Here is a 13680-nt window from a genome sequence, read left to right on the forward strand (position 1 = left end):
TGGGTCGTGTGGGTGGCAGCCCCTCGATGTGTCCCTTTCATGTAGATGTTTCTCTCTCTCTCCCTCCCACTCTATCTGAACAAAAAATGGGGAAATGTCCTTGGGTGAGGATAAAAAAAAATTAAATTAAATTAAATTAAATTAAATTAAATTAAATTAAAATGCTTTAGCTTACTTGTTCTTCCCAATCCTTTTATTTCAGGTCTAACAGTTTCCTTCACCATTTTTTTTTTCCTCACCTGAGGACATTTCTCCATTTTTTGCTCAGATAGAGTGGGAGGGAGAGAGAGGAAGAGAGAGAGAGAGAGAGAGAAACATCGACATGAAAGGGACACATCAAGTGGCTGCCACCCACACGACCAACCAGGGCCGGGAACAAACCGCAACCGAGGCACGTGCCCTTAGCGGGAACCGAACCCAGTCTCTCTGGACCGCAGGTAGACACTCTAACCACTGAGCCAAACTGGCCAGGGCTCCTTCACCTTTTTATTTCCTTCTGTGCAGGTGCAATCTCAAGGACCTCATCCAACTGGATTTATGTGCCTGGAATTAGCTCTTTTTTTTTTTGTATGAAATAAATCAGACAGAGAAAAACAAATACTATATGATTTAACTTATATGTGGAATCTAAAGAACAAATTAGCCCTGGCCAGTTTGGCTCAGCGGTTAGAGCATTGGCCTGTGGTCCAGAGAGACCCGGGTTCAGTTTCCGCTAAGGGCACGTACCTTGGTTGCAGTTTGTCCCCAGCCCTGGTTGGGTTGTGCGGGAGGCAGCCACTCGATGTGCCCCTTTCACATCGATGTTTCTCTCTCTCTCTCTCTCTCCCTCCCACTCCATCTGAACAAAAAATGGAAAAGTGTCCTCAGATGAGGATAAAAAATAATAATAATTAAAAAAAATAAAGAACAAAATAAACTAACAAACAAAATAGAAACAAACTGTTCTCCTCCTTGGCTAAGGACAGTCTCCAGCCTGGTTATAAATGGAATCTTATGGTTTCCTGGTCTTGAGAGCTCTAGATGATGAAGGGAGTAAGCCAGCTTTACTCTTGATAAACCACATTCAGGCCTATAACAGGGCTAGCCAGAGCTAATAGCCAAAGTCTTCTGTGAAAGCCTGACCCCTGTCCTGTGACTGTAATCTAAAGCGATACAAAATGGATCCATAATTCTTTTATTGTCTCCTTTACCCCATCTCAGGCCTAGTAGCTGTTGATGAAAATGAGGTGGTGAGCTGCCAAACACAGTCTACTTGTTGCTATATCCTTGGCAGCACCTTATGAATCTTTCACTATCAACTATAAATTATTATTTAAAAATTTCTCCCTTTATTAATTTGAGAGAGAGAGGAAGTGAGAGGGAGAGATAGAAACATCAATGAGAGAGAACATCGATTGGCCACCTCCTGCATGCCCCCCACTGGGGATCGGGCCCACAACCTGAGCATGTGTCCTGACTGGGAATCGAAATGGTGACCTCTTGGTGCATGGGTTGACGCTCAACCACTGAGCCACACCAGCCAGACTCAACTGTAAATTAAATAGAACTGTTAAGGGTAAGCAAACTCCCAGTGAGTAGGAAAAAAGGAAACTCTTATGATGCAGGGTACACTTGGGAACCTGCCAGTGACGTAGAGTGGCTGGGGCTGCTATTCTGCCATAGCCTGCCTTCCTGGGCCCGTCCTCATCATACGTTAGCACTGCTTTTCCTCAGGAAGGAGAGAGTAGCCACAGTGGCAAGAACAGTCTTGGTGAACATAGACCTAGAAAGGAATCGGCCAGTCAGCAGCAGATAGTCAAAATCAGAGTAAGAAACAAAGGGTCAGAATGACAGAGTGGACAAGACCCCCAAGAGAAAAGACAGAACTGAAGGGATGGCTATAAAGCTACACATACTTCTCTGGATTTCCCAGGCCTGGAGCACCCTGCTGAGAAAATCTCCCAGTCACAGTCTTTGTATTCACTTATTTAATAACAATAGTTCAGAAGTAATCCTGGCTGTAGACCAAGTAATCAGTATCAGGACACATCCTTCCAAAAAAAGTGCATTACCTCCTCTGGCAGTCAGTGGTATGAATCTGAACTCTAACTTGCACATTCTCACCGAGGCCTCTTCTGTGCATTTCCCAGGTTGGCTGGCACAGACATCTTAGAGTAACTCCTAAATATGGAATCTGTTCTCAGAAGTCATCATTTCCACTATCAAATTCTGAGAGAGAATGAAGACTAAGGATCCAAGATTAATTATTATATTAATTTGCCTAAAACCAATTTACCTAGAGACAGTCTAAAATATTTATAAAATCTGTAGCATTTTCAAAAGAATTTAGCAGATTCACCCTTTCACTTTTTATTGATGTTGTCTGTATGACCTTGAATTGTTAGTCAACTGAATATGCCACATACCTGTTCATTTTCTTAGAAAATATTGGCATTTTTAACAGCATGGATGTAGAAGTTAGACCAAAGCATAAAATCATATTGAGCTTCATTACATTTTTCAAGGCATCTAATTTGTAAATGAACATTGGATTAAGAAACACACACACACACACAAAATGCTTGTACCAATTATGTTTATTGCTAGAAACCTTAAGCTTTTTAAAAAAGTGTTTGAAAAGTAAATAACATAAAAAGAGATAATGGTCAAGGTAGGAGGAAGCAATCCCATCATTTACAAAGTGCTGCAAATTTTATACATTGATGTTGCTAACAACTCAGAAGTACTCTTGGATGAAAATAGAAATCCTTGAAATACCCAAAGCACGGCAAAAAAGAACAGAACACCTAAATGGCTAAAAAAAAAAAAAAAACCTAAAAGGGATTTGAACATTTGGCAGTGATAGGAACTTTAAACACACAGGTTTTCAGTGAATTGGTTTTAAGAGATCTAGTTTTAGTTGAACCAATTTCAGCCAAACTGACTAGAACCAAGTCAGTGTTTGCCCCTCTGGCTCCCCCAGAACCTCAGAGTTTGGGAGTTGCAGTAGATGTGATCCTGGATCCCTCTGAAAGATGGCAGCTCTGGAGTAGTGAGCTACTGCTAGGGAACCAAGTGTAAGAATGACCTGAGAAGAAGGGAGTTGGTGTGTGTGAGGACATGCCCATGGGTGCACATACTGGGCGGGAGGGCTCAGTGCACTTACACCTGGGGAATGTGGATAGCCTGAAGCTTCCTAAACGTCTCCCCCAGCAACTCCACACCCAGAGATCCACTCATTACCTCCTCCCCAAGCTCAGAAGAGGAACAAGGTATAGGCACCCAGTAGTCTTCCCAGGCCATGTGAGTCCCTGAGAAATAGGCAATACAGGCAGCAGGCCCACCTGGAGCTGATCTTTATTCCCAGCAGAGGGGTGAGCAGCTTTCTTAGTCCTTGGAGAAAAGGTGGCCAAGAATAACTCATTAATAAGGTCCACCTCTTCATCTAGATACAAAAATAAGATCTTGTGGTGAGGGAAGAACCTGGCTGACCTCATATCTGACCCACGTGTGGGGTACAAAATAGTGAAAAGCTTCCATGATGTCTTCTCTTTCTATAATCCAGAACCAGAACTGCTTGGTTTATGCACAGATGTATACTGGAGATACAGACTAGAATCAGGCCTTCAGAGAGTATTGGAATCCGCCTGTGCGTGCCTAAGTATATATTACAGCACAAGTTGCACATGTGGAAAGAAGGCCAGTCACCCCCACCATGGTAACTGAAAGGTTCCTCCTCCACAATCCATTTGGAATGTCATGATCTTTGGGTCTCTGGCCCTTGGGGCCCTCCCCATAGGACTCTTCTGCCAGGCCTGCAAAGTACATCCTTTGCCTCAGCTGGCCTCAGAGGGGCTCACTGGCCAGAGGAATTTGTCAATGGTGGTGATGACAGTAGCAGTGACTGCAGCTCAAATATAGTTGGCAGGGGGCTGTCGAGCATTGAGCCGCTGCATGTGACAGCTGTGGCAGAGCAAGTGTCCATCCAGAGGGAAGCAGCAGCAGCCTTCTTCATCACTCAGCTGCATCCGGCAGTCCTAGAGAAAAAGGACACCTAGTTCACTTCAACCCAAGCACCTTGGACAACTTAGGAGTCTGCCCTGCTCAACACCAGACTTCTTTTTTTTGTTTTGGACATGCATTTCTTTCTTTTTTTAATCCTCACCAGAGGATATTTTTCCATTGATTCTTAGATAGAATGGGAGGGAGGGATGGAGGGAGAAGGAAAGAGGGAGGGAGGGACGGACGGATGGAAGGAGGGAGAGAGAGAGAGAAAAACATCAATGTGAGAGAGACACATTGATTGGTTGCCTCTTGCAGGACTCCAACTGGGGCCAGGTATGGAACCTGCAACCCAGGTACGTGCCCTTGATCAGAATCAAATCCAAAAGGGTCCACAGGCCCACACTCTAACCGCTGAGCCAAATGGGCCAGGGCAACACCAGACTTCTAAAGACTGGGGGAAAAAGGGTGGGTTGGAAGGGATGGACTCTCCAAAAGAAAAACCTGATAAAATACCTCATCTGGACACCAGGTGTCGCTGCTATAGCAGAAATAATGAGACAGGCTCCCATTTCCAGTGGATACCAGGAAGCCCTATGGTTTTACCAGTCTTGATTCTGGGGAAGCCAGATTTATTTTTATTTTTATTGTTATTTTTTATTTATTTTTGTTACAGATGTTTCTCCTTTTCCCCCCCTAAACCTTCTCCTCCTCATCCTGCCCCCACCAGCATTGTTGTCTATGTCCATTTGGGGAAGCCAGATTTAGAAAGGACTAAACAACTAGGATCAGAGAGTGTGGATGGAGGATGAGGAAGAGACTGGAGATAGGTCAGAGCACTTTCTTAGTGTTCCATGCTCTAAACTCTCCTACAGTCAAGTTCTAGGACTTAACTCTTCCCTGGGCCCCATTCCAATTCTCCAAGAGCCCTGGCCCCCAACACTCACCTCACAATGGTAGCATTCAAAGTGATAATCTCGGTCCATGGATATCACCCTCACAATGTCCTCACAGCCCTGGAATAACGTAGACTTCAATGAGGATGAAAGCAGTATGACAACCCTGACTCTACTCTCCCCTGTACAGGTCCCTCCCGCCCCAATGGGAAGATCACACAGGGGCCTCCAGAGCCTCTCTGCAATCATCAGCAGCTTTCAGATGGGCTTTGCAAATCCTACTGAACTCCCCACACCTTCCTTGGCTCCAGGGGCTTGGCCTTACCTACCTCTACCAACTATAGGGGAAGTGGAGGGAAGGGAAAGGGACAGGTGATATAAATAAAGTAGGCTAAGCTGGGGAAAAGGAGGTCCATTGGAGTCTGGTTCCTCATTGGCTTTGGCTAAGCACACATAGTATAAATAATTTCTAACCTCTTCCTACTGGCCCTGAGGATTTCCCCCACCTTTTTCCAGCCCCTACATCTGGGATCTGGTGACCTTAACCTCAAAGAAAAGAAAAATCTCCTCCTCTGGACTGGGAGAGAAGAGACAGAGCCTGGGCCCAGTGAGGCTGTCAGACTTATCCAGGCCCGGATGTTAGGGTCAGAGTGGTAACCCTGAGAGCAGAGTCACACGGGAATCTTCACAGAATACATTCCTCAGCACCACAACATCCCTCGGGAGTCCAGGCAGCATGTCCCCATCCCTTCCCCAGAGGCAGCAGCACTGGCTGCCCTGCAGGAGAACCAGACATACTGACCTCTGAGGGGAGGATGGGTTGGCCGCAAGCTGCACATTTAGGAGCATAATTTCTGAAAGAGAGGGCAGAGATGAGCTGAGATTCAGAAATCCCTGACCCCGGTTCCACGCCATACCCCAAGGGGTGGACTCACTTGTGGTAGTCAGTGACACAGTACACCTGGTTGGAGAAGTCTACTGTGAAGGGGATGCCATCCAGACACTTGTTGCACACGATGCATCGGAAACAGCCTGGGTGATAGGACTTTCCCATTGCCTGTAGGATCTGGCTCGTGGAGTGGGAGGAGAATCAGTCTTCCTCTAGTCCCACCTCTCCAGCTACTCATGATGTTCTCTGCTGCTCCCACAAAACTCACCCAACCCCCTGCTACTCTTTCAGTTCAATGCTATGGAATCTGAGGGGACCAGGGAGTCTTAAACTGGAGGCAGAGCCCTGGCCAGTGAGGCTCTGTTGGCTGGGTGTCATCCCATGCACAGAAAGTTGCCAGTTTGATTCCCAGTCAGGGTACGTAGCTGATTTGTGGGCTCAGATCCTGGTGGGGGGTGTGTCAGAGGCAGCAGATTGATGTTTTGCTCTCACATTGATGTTTCTCTCTCTCCTCTTTTCCCTTCCTCTCTAAAAATAAATTTTAAAAAAAGAGGGGAGGCAGAAACCCTGAAAAATGTTTTATTTATGAATATGTTTTCATTGATTTTTTTTAGAGAGAGACGAAAGGAGAGAGATAGAAACATCGATGTGAGAGAGAAACATCAATCGGCTGCCTCCTGCACACACACCTCCAACCAGGGACTGAGCCTGCAACCCAGGCATGTGCCCTGACCCAGAATCAAACCGAGACTTCTCAGTCCATGGGACAATACTCAATCTACTGAGCCACATTGGCTGGGCCTGAAAAAGGTTTTAGAGAGCACCCAAAATAGTGGTTCTCAGCCCTGGCTGCATAAGAATCATCGAGGAAACTTTTTCTTTTTAAATCCTCACCTGAGGATATTTTTTTCCCATTTATCTTCAGACTGAGTGGAGGGGAGGGAGGGAGAGAGAGAGAAAAAAACATCGATGTGAGAGAGACATATCAACTGGTTGCCTCCTATATGACTCTGACCAGGGCCAGGAACCAGCACTGCGACCAAGGTACATGCCCTTGACCAGAATCGAACCTACAACTCTTTGGTCCACAGGCTGATACTCCAACCACTGAGCCAAATTAGCCAGGGTTCAAGGGAGCTTTTAATAACTTCGTTTTATTTTGTAAATCCTTACCGAGGACATGCTTTAATTTATTTTAGAGAGAGAGGAAAGGAGAGGGAGAGAAACATTGATCAGTTGCCTCCTGCATGCACTCCATTTAACCAGGGATTGAACCCACAACCTAGGTATGTGTCTTGACCAGGAATTGAACCTATGACATTTCAGTGTACAGGATGATGCTCCAACCAACTGAGCCATAATGACCAGGGTCATCCAGGGATGACCATCAAAGCCTGGGTGCCACCCCAGAAATATTACCCAGGCATATTCATCACAGGCAGAGAGAAGCCACTCTGAACAGTTGCTCTGGGAAGGAATGGATGAAAGTGATTTGTCTGGTGATAGGTGTCCCCCCTACCTTTTCTCAGTACCCATTTAGCTCCCGATTCCACCCCTCAGCCTCACGGTCTCCGATGAAAACGGTTTGCTTACCTTTTCCAAAATCAAGTGACCACAAACACAGCATTTCTCAGCTGCCTCCTGAAACCCTGAAAACTACAGACCAAGGGAGGATGTTACAAGCTGAGAAGAACCTGAAGGGTGGAACCCCATTGGACCACCAGTGTGGGAGCCAATTCTAAGCCCAGGGGATCCCTCTCACTCACCAGATAATCTTCCTCACAGTACACAGAGCCGTTGACACTGTAGAAAGCCTTGCAGCGCAAAGTTCGCCCTAGAAGCAGCAGAGAAGGGGCTGTAGCCTATCCTGGTGTCCAGGAACAGGGCTTCCCCATTCAGTGCTCTCCAATGTTGTGATGTATTTAAATCGGGATGTTAGTGCTTATTCTCCTAACTTGTCTGTCCTCCCTCCCCTTACAAGAATCCCATCTGATGCAATTCCAGTTTGCTTTAGTCTCACTCCTGCCGATCTCCCCTGTTCTCTGCTCCTGCCTCAGCAGTTTTCTACAACCCTGTCTTAAATGAGTGCCTTCCTCTCCAGTGCCTGGTGCATGGGGAGCCACCTGGGAAAGCAAAGCCCACCACGAGCTGGAGTACATGGTTAAAGGAGCTCTGAAAAAGGTGATGTACATGTGCACAGAGATGATTACATTGTCACAGGGCTTGCCCTCTGGGATATTTCAACTTAGGAGCCTCTTTGCCTGAGCACAGCTCTCCTGCTCTCTTAGCCCTATCTGCACCCCTCCACCCCCCCACCCCCAGGCTCTGTGGAGGTCAGGACTTATTGGAGTTACTGCTGAGGACAAAGTGCTTTGTTTGGGGGCAAAGTCGGTCCCCCTTCCTGCTGCACGAGGCTGCTTCCCCAAGCTTAGAGGGACCCAGAGTCTCCAGGGTCAGAGGCAGCTCAGGATGTTCTATGAGCAGACAAGGCAGGACCATCCCCATGTAAGGAACACCTCCAGGGCATCTAACTTGTCAGGAATAGAGGAGGAGTGAGACCAGGGTGGAGAATGGGCAATTTTCCCACCTCTGCCCTCTTATCAAAATCTCCACTTCCAGCTCTGCTCGGTGGTGTAGAAAAGCTGGCTTAGAAACTCAGGAGACACAGAGGAGTAGAGAGGAAAAGAGATGTACCAGAAGAGGCCCTATAAACAGGACAGACAGATGAACCTAAAGGGAACCAGGCAGAGGCTAGGGGGTCGGGGGTGAGAGAAAAGCTGAGTGCTGGAGTCAGACAGGCAGAGATAGGAGATTAAAGGTTTAGTGAAGGAATCAGAGTGGGTAAGCAGTGGGGAGGAGGTAATGAGGGACGTGAGGGAAGAGCTGGGGAGTTAAGGCCGCTGCTGGGAGCAGGTCCCCTCCCCCACTGCCTCAGGCCTCCTGAGCTAACAGCGGGCATTCCTGGAGCGTGATGTCATCAGCTTGGCATGGCCCGTGGCCTGCACTCCAGCGAGGTGGCTGAACTCTGACCAGCCAAGAGAAAACCCCCCTTTCTGCCCCCCACGGTTCCGCACTCCCTCAGCTCACCCCCACCCTTCCTACATTCCAGTCTTTCACTGTCGCCCTAGGCAACTCGGCTGCCCAAGACCAAACCCCACAGAGGAGAGGCTGGAGGGCCAGGCGCGAGTCCAGGCAGGGCGAGCAGGGAGGCAGGAGAGGAAGGAATAGAGGGAGGAAAGCAGCTGAACTGAGGGAAGACTGACTCCAGAAAGTAGACCCAGCATAGGGGAGGGAAAGCCAGGTAGAACACGGAAGGGAAGCAAGAGAGAAAGTGGGGCAGCAGTGGCCTTCCAGACACATGGTGGGGACAGCTGCTCTGTGAGAAAATGAAGGGGCACCTGTTCTGCTCCTGTTTCCCTAGGCACTTGTGATTGTGTATGTGTGTGGGGAGTGCTTGAGGCCTCAGGCTCTGGTCCAGGTCTGGGGGCAGCACTCACCACAGGAGCAGCAGACAAAGCACTGGGTGTGGTAGAGGCTGTCCAGGGCCTGGCAGGCGTTGCTTTGCCCATAGATGCCTTTGTTGCACTTGATACAGGTGCCTGAGGGGAGAGATGTTGTCAGCATCACATCCTACTCCCCCTGCTCAAAACCTGGTATTCCTGGTCTTTCCTGATAGTGCCAGAGTACCATAAGTCAGAGCCTCCCTTTGATGGGCTCTCTTCTGGGAAAAGAGGATAATGAGAAATAGAATAAAACAAGGTCTTGGCTGAGCAGATCCATTCTTATTTATTAGTTCATCAACAGATATTTTCAGAGAATCTATTTTGTGCCTAGCAAAAATATTGTGCTCATGACTGTGGAAAACCAAAGGAAAGTCAAAGATATGGTCCCTGGCCTTCAAATGCTTACTTTCTATTGGGGAGAAAAGACTAAACAGACAAAGTATGATCCCTGCTGCACTGTGTGGGACAAATAGTCAGAGATGCCAGTCCACATGCCCAGTAGCAGACTCAGAAACCTCCCTAGAGAAAACAGGCCAGGTGCGAAAGCCTCTCTGGGACCCGTTTCTCCATCTGTAAAATGAACTGATATTCAGCTACAGAATAACTTCTCACTGCTCTATACATCAGGCGTCCAAGGATGGAAAAAGAAGGATCTGGCTCAGCAGTGGGACCCATGCAGAGGGGACCATGTGAGCATGACTCCTGAAGGGAGGTGGCTGCTGAGAATGCAGGGTGTGTTCCCAGGAGGGTTGCATAGGAAAGGGGGAAGGGTGGTAAAAACCCCTAATGTCTCCCTGTCATCTTCTATCATGGGAGGGACAGAAATGAACTGCCCCCCCTTCCTGGCAACCCCGTAAGATACATACACCTGGCTCTGGCACCCACCTTTCCTGGGTGTGTTCTTTCCTCCTTCCACTCCCCAATTCCAGGCCCATGAGTGAGGGTGAGGGCCTGTCTTTGGGGAGCAGATCCCAACGGGCCCGCCTCACCCCGCCCTACCTCTCCCCCTCGGCACACTGCCACACTCCTTGCCTGTTGGGGCCCATCCCAGTCTTTGCCTAGAGGCTTGGGAGCCTGTGCAGCAGCTGCAGCAACTGATGGGCCCAGGCCTGTCCTGCTCCCACCCTCTGGCAGCTGGGCAAAGCTGTAGCCAAGGAAGAGGGCCCCTACTAAGGGCAGGAGTAGGAGGGTAGAGTTAGGCTGAGGGGTCTATCAGAGGAGGCAACCTAACCCACAGGGAGAAGAGGCCCCTACCTATGGGGTTAAAATGTGGCCTCCCCACGAGAGTGGAAATCTGCCTCAAGATTGCCATGCCAGGGGGCCTGGTCAAAACCATTTCTTTGGGAAGCCTTGGACTTTACCGGAAGACAAGAGCAAACTGCTCAGGCATGTCTGCCTCACCGCTTCTAACCCAGGATATCCACACCTAGGTCCTACCTGCCATTTTATTGCACTCTCTGAGTTCATTTTTCCTTTTGGCTCTGATGGTTTAGGCAAAGAGACCTCTTTCCACTCAACAGCCATTTCTCCCGGGCCTCAGAAGAAAATTGCAATAAGGACCCTCTTATTTAGTCTCCCTTGACCAAAACTTTATCTGCTCTGGGCTTTCCCCTCCAAGTAAGGGCAGAGGGAAAGGATGGGAGGGGGTGGGTTGAACCAGGCAGGCCACTTCATCTGCAGCGCTGTTACCTCTGTACCTCCTCTCCAGCCTTCCCTCCCTGGCTAGGGTTCTCTCCCTATTCACATTTCTAGCCATAGGGGTCTAGAGCAGAAACCTGGATGGTGAGAAAGGTGAGAAGATGCTTGGAAGAGGCCCATAGCCCTGGGGGTTGAGCCCTCCACTTTTTTCTGTTCTTTCTATCACAATCAGGTTAGTATTTCTTTACATAGTGAAGTGGTGCCTGTAGGTCTTGGCTAGAAGATATTTCAAGACCCCAATATGCCCCCATAGCTGAGACATAAAATAAATCAATACTTCCTAAAGATAACCACGTGGGGGAGAGAGACAACCACCAGGTTTCCTTAAGAGCAGCAGGAAAGAAGAGGCTACTTCCAGCCAGAATTCTGAGCAGGTTAAGGTCAAAACTGAAGGCCAGGTTATTCTGGCAGTTACACAGCGTTGTTATCCATCGGGGTGGTGGTGTTCGGGAGGTCACACCTTCTGCCCTGGCTTCCAGATGGTGAAAATAGAAGCTGACACCACCAGGTCTTTGCTTTAAAACCCACGCACGCAGCGAGCCAGCATGACTGGGGCGAGCAGCAGTAGGGTTCCTGCCTTCCGACCCAGGGCGCTTCATCCTCCCTCCCAGGTTCCATTTGCCCAACAGCAGCCGCAGCTCCGCGCGTGTTAGGAAGCACTCCCCCGCCCCCCTTCCGCCGCACACCGCCCTTCAGCCCACAGCGGCGCGGCCGGCCCCGCCCGCGGGCACCTGGAACGCCGGGACAGGAGCCGGCACGCACGCGGCCCGCCCGCCCCGTGGCCCCCCTGCAAATTCCCCGAATTCCTGCGGGCGGAGCCTGGGCCCGCGTGGGGGCTCAGCGCGCAGAAGCCTGCAGGGGCACCGCCACCGAGGGGGGAGCATGATGGGGGATGCTCTCATTGCCCCATGGTCCCCTCCCAAAGAGGCCTGCTACCTCGAAAAACCAAGACTCTAAAGCTTGGGGAACTGGGACTCACGAGATAAGCAGGAGAGATTAGAATTCAGCAGGATAGGTGCCCCTAGTCCATTTGAAACCCAGTGGGAAGGGGAAGTCCCTCTCGCCTCTTTTCTAGCCCCACGTCTCCGCCTCCGACCACCCGGCAATTTGAGCCGTCGGGTCAGTGAGGAACACAGAATGCGGTGACGGGTCCCTTCTATTCCCTAACCACTTTTCTCACTTACCGAAGTAGTCCTCTCTGGCCTCCGGCTCCCGCATTCGGGGTCGGACGGCCTCCGGAACGAATGGACCCGGCGGCTCTTCGAGACCAGACGGCTCAATCCCCGAGGGATCCCCACGGGCACCGACCTCACGTCCACCTGTGCCCACCGTCAAGCGCAGCAACGCTGTTAGCTCATCTTGGTATCGGGCGCCCGCAGCGCAGTCCCCGTAGCCGGTCACCGAATGTCGTCCGGGTTGCGCCCCTCGTCTCTCCAAGGGCCCTGCCGCTCCCACTCCAGCCCCGGCTAGAGCCCCAGGGCTGCCTAGGGCCGGGGGATACGAGTGGCGGCTTTCCTGGCATCCGAACCCCGGGGGCCGGTGAGCGCAAAGTCGGTCCAGGGCAGCGTGGAGCTCCGGGTAAGCGGACGGCACCCCTCCAGGGGTATAGCCCGCCGGAGCCCCGGCCAGAGGTGGGCCAAACAGGCATGGCCCGACGGGCAGGGGACTGCCGTGGCGCTGGTCGTAGCCCATGCTGATGCCGCTGGTACGATTGCTGCAAGGACGGCTACCTCCGGCACCGCCAGCCCCCGCCCCGTCCAGCAGCAGGCTGCCTCGGGGGCTGGACGGTTTGCTCGCATCGCTGGCTGAGCTACTGGCGAAACTGGAGCGGGGGCTTAGGGCTGGGGCCGTGGTCTCCAGCCGAAAGTCTGGGGTCAGTGACTGAGGTAGAGGCAAGGCCCGGGTGGGAGTCGGACCCCCGGAAAAGGAGCCCTCGTAGCGCTGCCCCTCAAAGGAGCTGCGCGGGTTCCGCTCAGCTTCCAGGGGGCCTTGCTCCCGGGCTGGCTCCAAAGACTCATCCCCAGGTCCCCCGGTAGCTCCACAGGGCCCTGATTTCCTAGGTCCCCCCAACCCACTCAGGCGCCCTTTGCCCGGCCCGGGGGTCCCATCAGACACAGACCGGCCAGATTCACCCTTTCTGCGGCCGAACTTAGCGCTGCCGGAGTCCGAGAGTCTTAATTTCTCCAGCAGGCGACTAGCTTTCTCTCCTAACCGCTCCATGCCCTCGGGCCTGGGGCTTCCAGCCCCCTTCCAGCCCGGTACGCTGCAGCGTCTCGGCCGCCGCTTCTCTTCCCCTGCGGCGGGACTCCGGTTCCCCAGGGGCACTGGGTAAGCACACGGATTTATCAGGCGGCCCGGATGCCCGGCACCAGAAATCCCACAGCATCCCCCAGCAAGAGGGGCTGCGTCCCCCCGCGCATCAGGGGTTAAGAAGGGCTTGGAGGGCCTACGGCCGCAGCTGTCCCGTCCGCAGGTCTATCCACGCGTCGACTCACCCTGCCACCCCACTCTCCCCAGCCCCCGCCCCCCTCGCTCTCTCACTCAGCACGGACGGAACTTCTCTCCCAAACTTTTGTCTGCCTGGCCGGATCTACTTTCCTGGATGGGCGGAGCACCGAGTGCAAGAGAAACGGGGGTGTCTGCGCAGGGATCTCTGGTGCGCTGAATGGGGCGGTGGGAGCTGGTGCTAACTGTCCTGGAGGTGGAGATCCGC

At 51.2% G+C, this 13680-nt stretch overlaps 1 protein-coding gene across 1 annotated transcript; it reads right to left on the bottom strand.

Annotated features, from left to right (window-relative positions):
* Positions 1–2599: 2599 nt before the first annotated feature.
* AJUBA (ajuba LIM protein) lies at positions 2600–13430 on the bottom strand. The gene is made up of 8 exons (XM_036247381.1): positions 12152–13430; positions 9264–9365; positions 7533–7600; positions 7360–7422; positions 5813–5943; positions 5680–5731; positions 4929–4997; positions 2600–4016 (listed from the first exon to the last, which is right to left on the bottom strand). The coding sequence occupies exons 1-8, from the start codon at positions 13185–13187 to the stop codon at positions 3891–3893; spliced, it is 1647 nt and encodes a 548-aa protein (XP_036103274.1). The 5' UTR covers positions 13188–13430; the 3' UTR covers positions 2600–3890.
* Positions 13431–13680: the final 250 nt, after the last annotated feature.

The sequence above is a fragment of the Molossus molossus genome, unplaced genomic scaffold (assembly GCF_014108415.1).
Source record: "Molossus molossus isolate mMolMol1 unplaced genomic scaffold, mMolMol1.p scaffold_m16_p_1, whole genome shotgun sequence".
Lineage (NCBI taxonomy): Eukaryota > Metazoa > Chordata > Mammalia > Chiroptera > Molossidae > Molossus > Molossus molossus.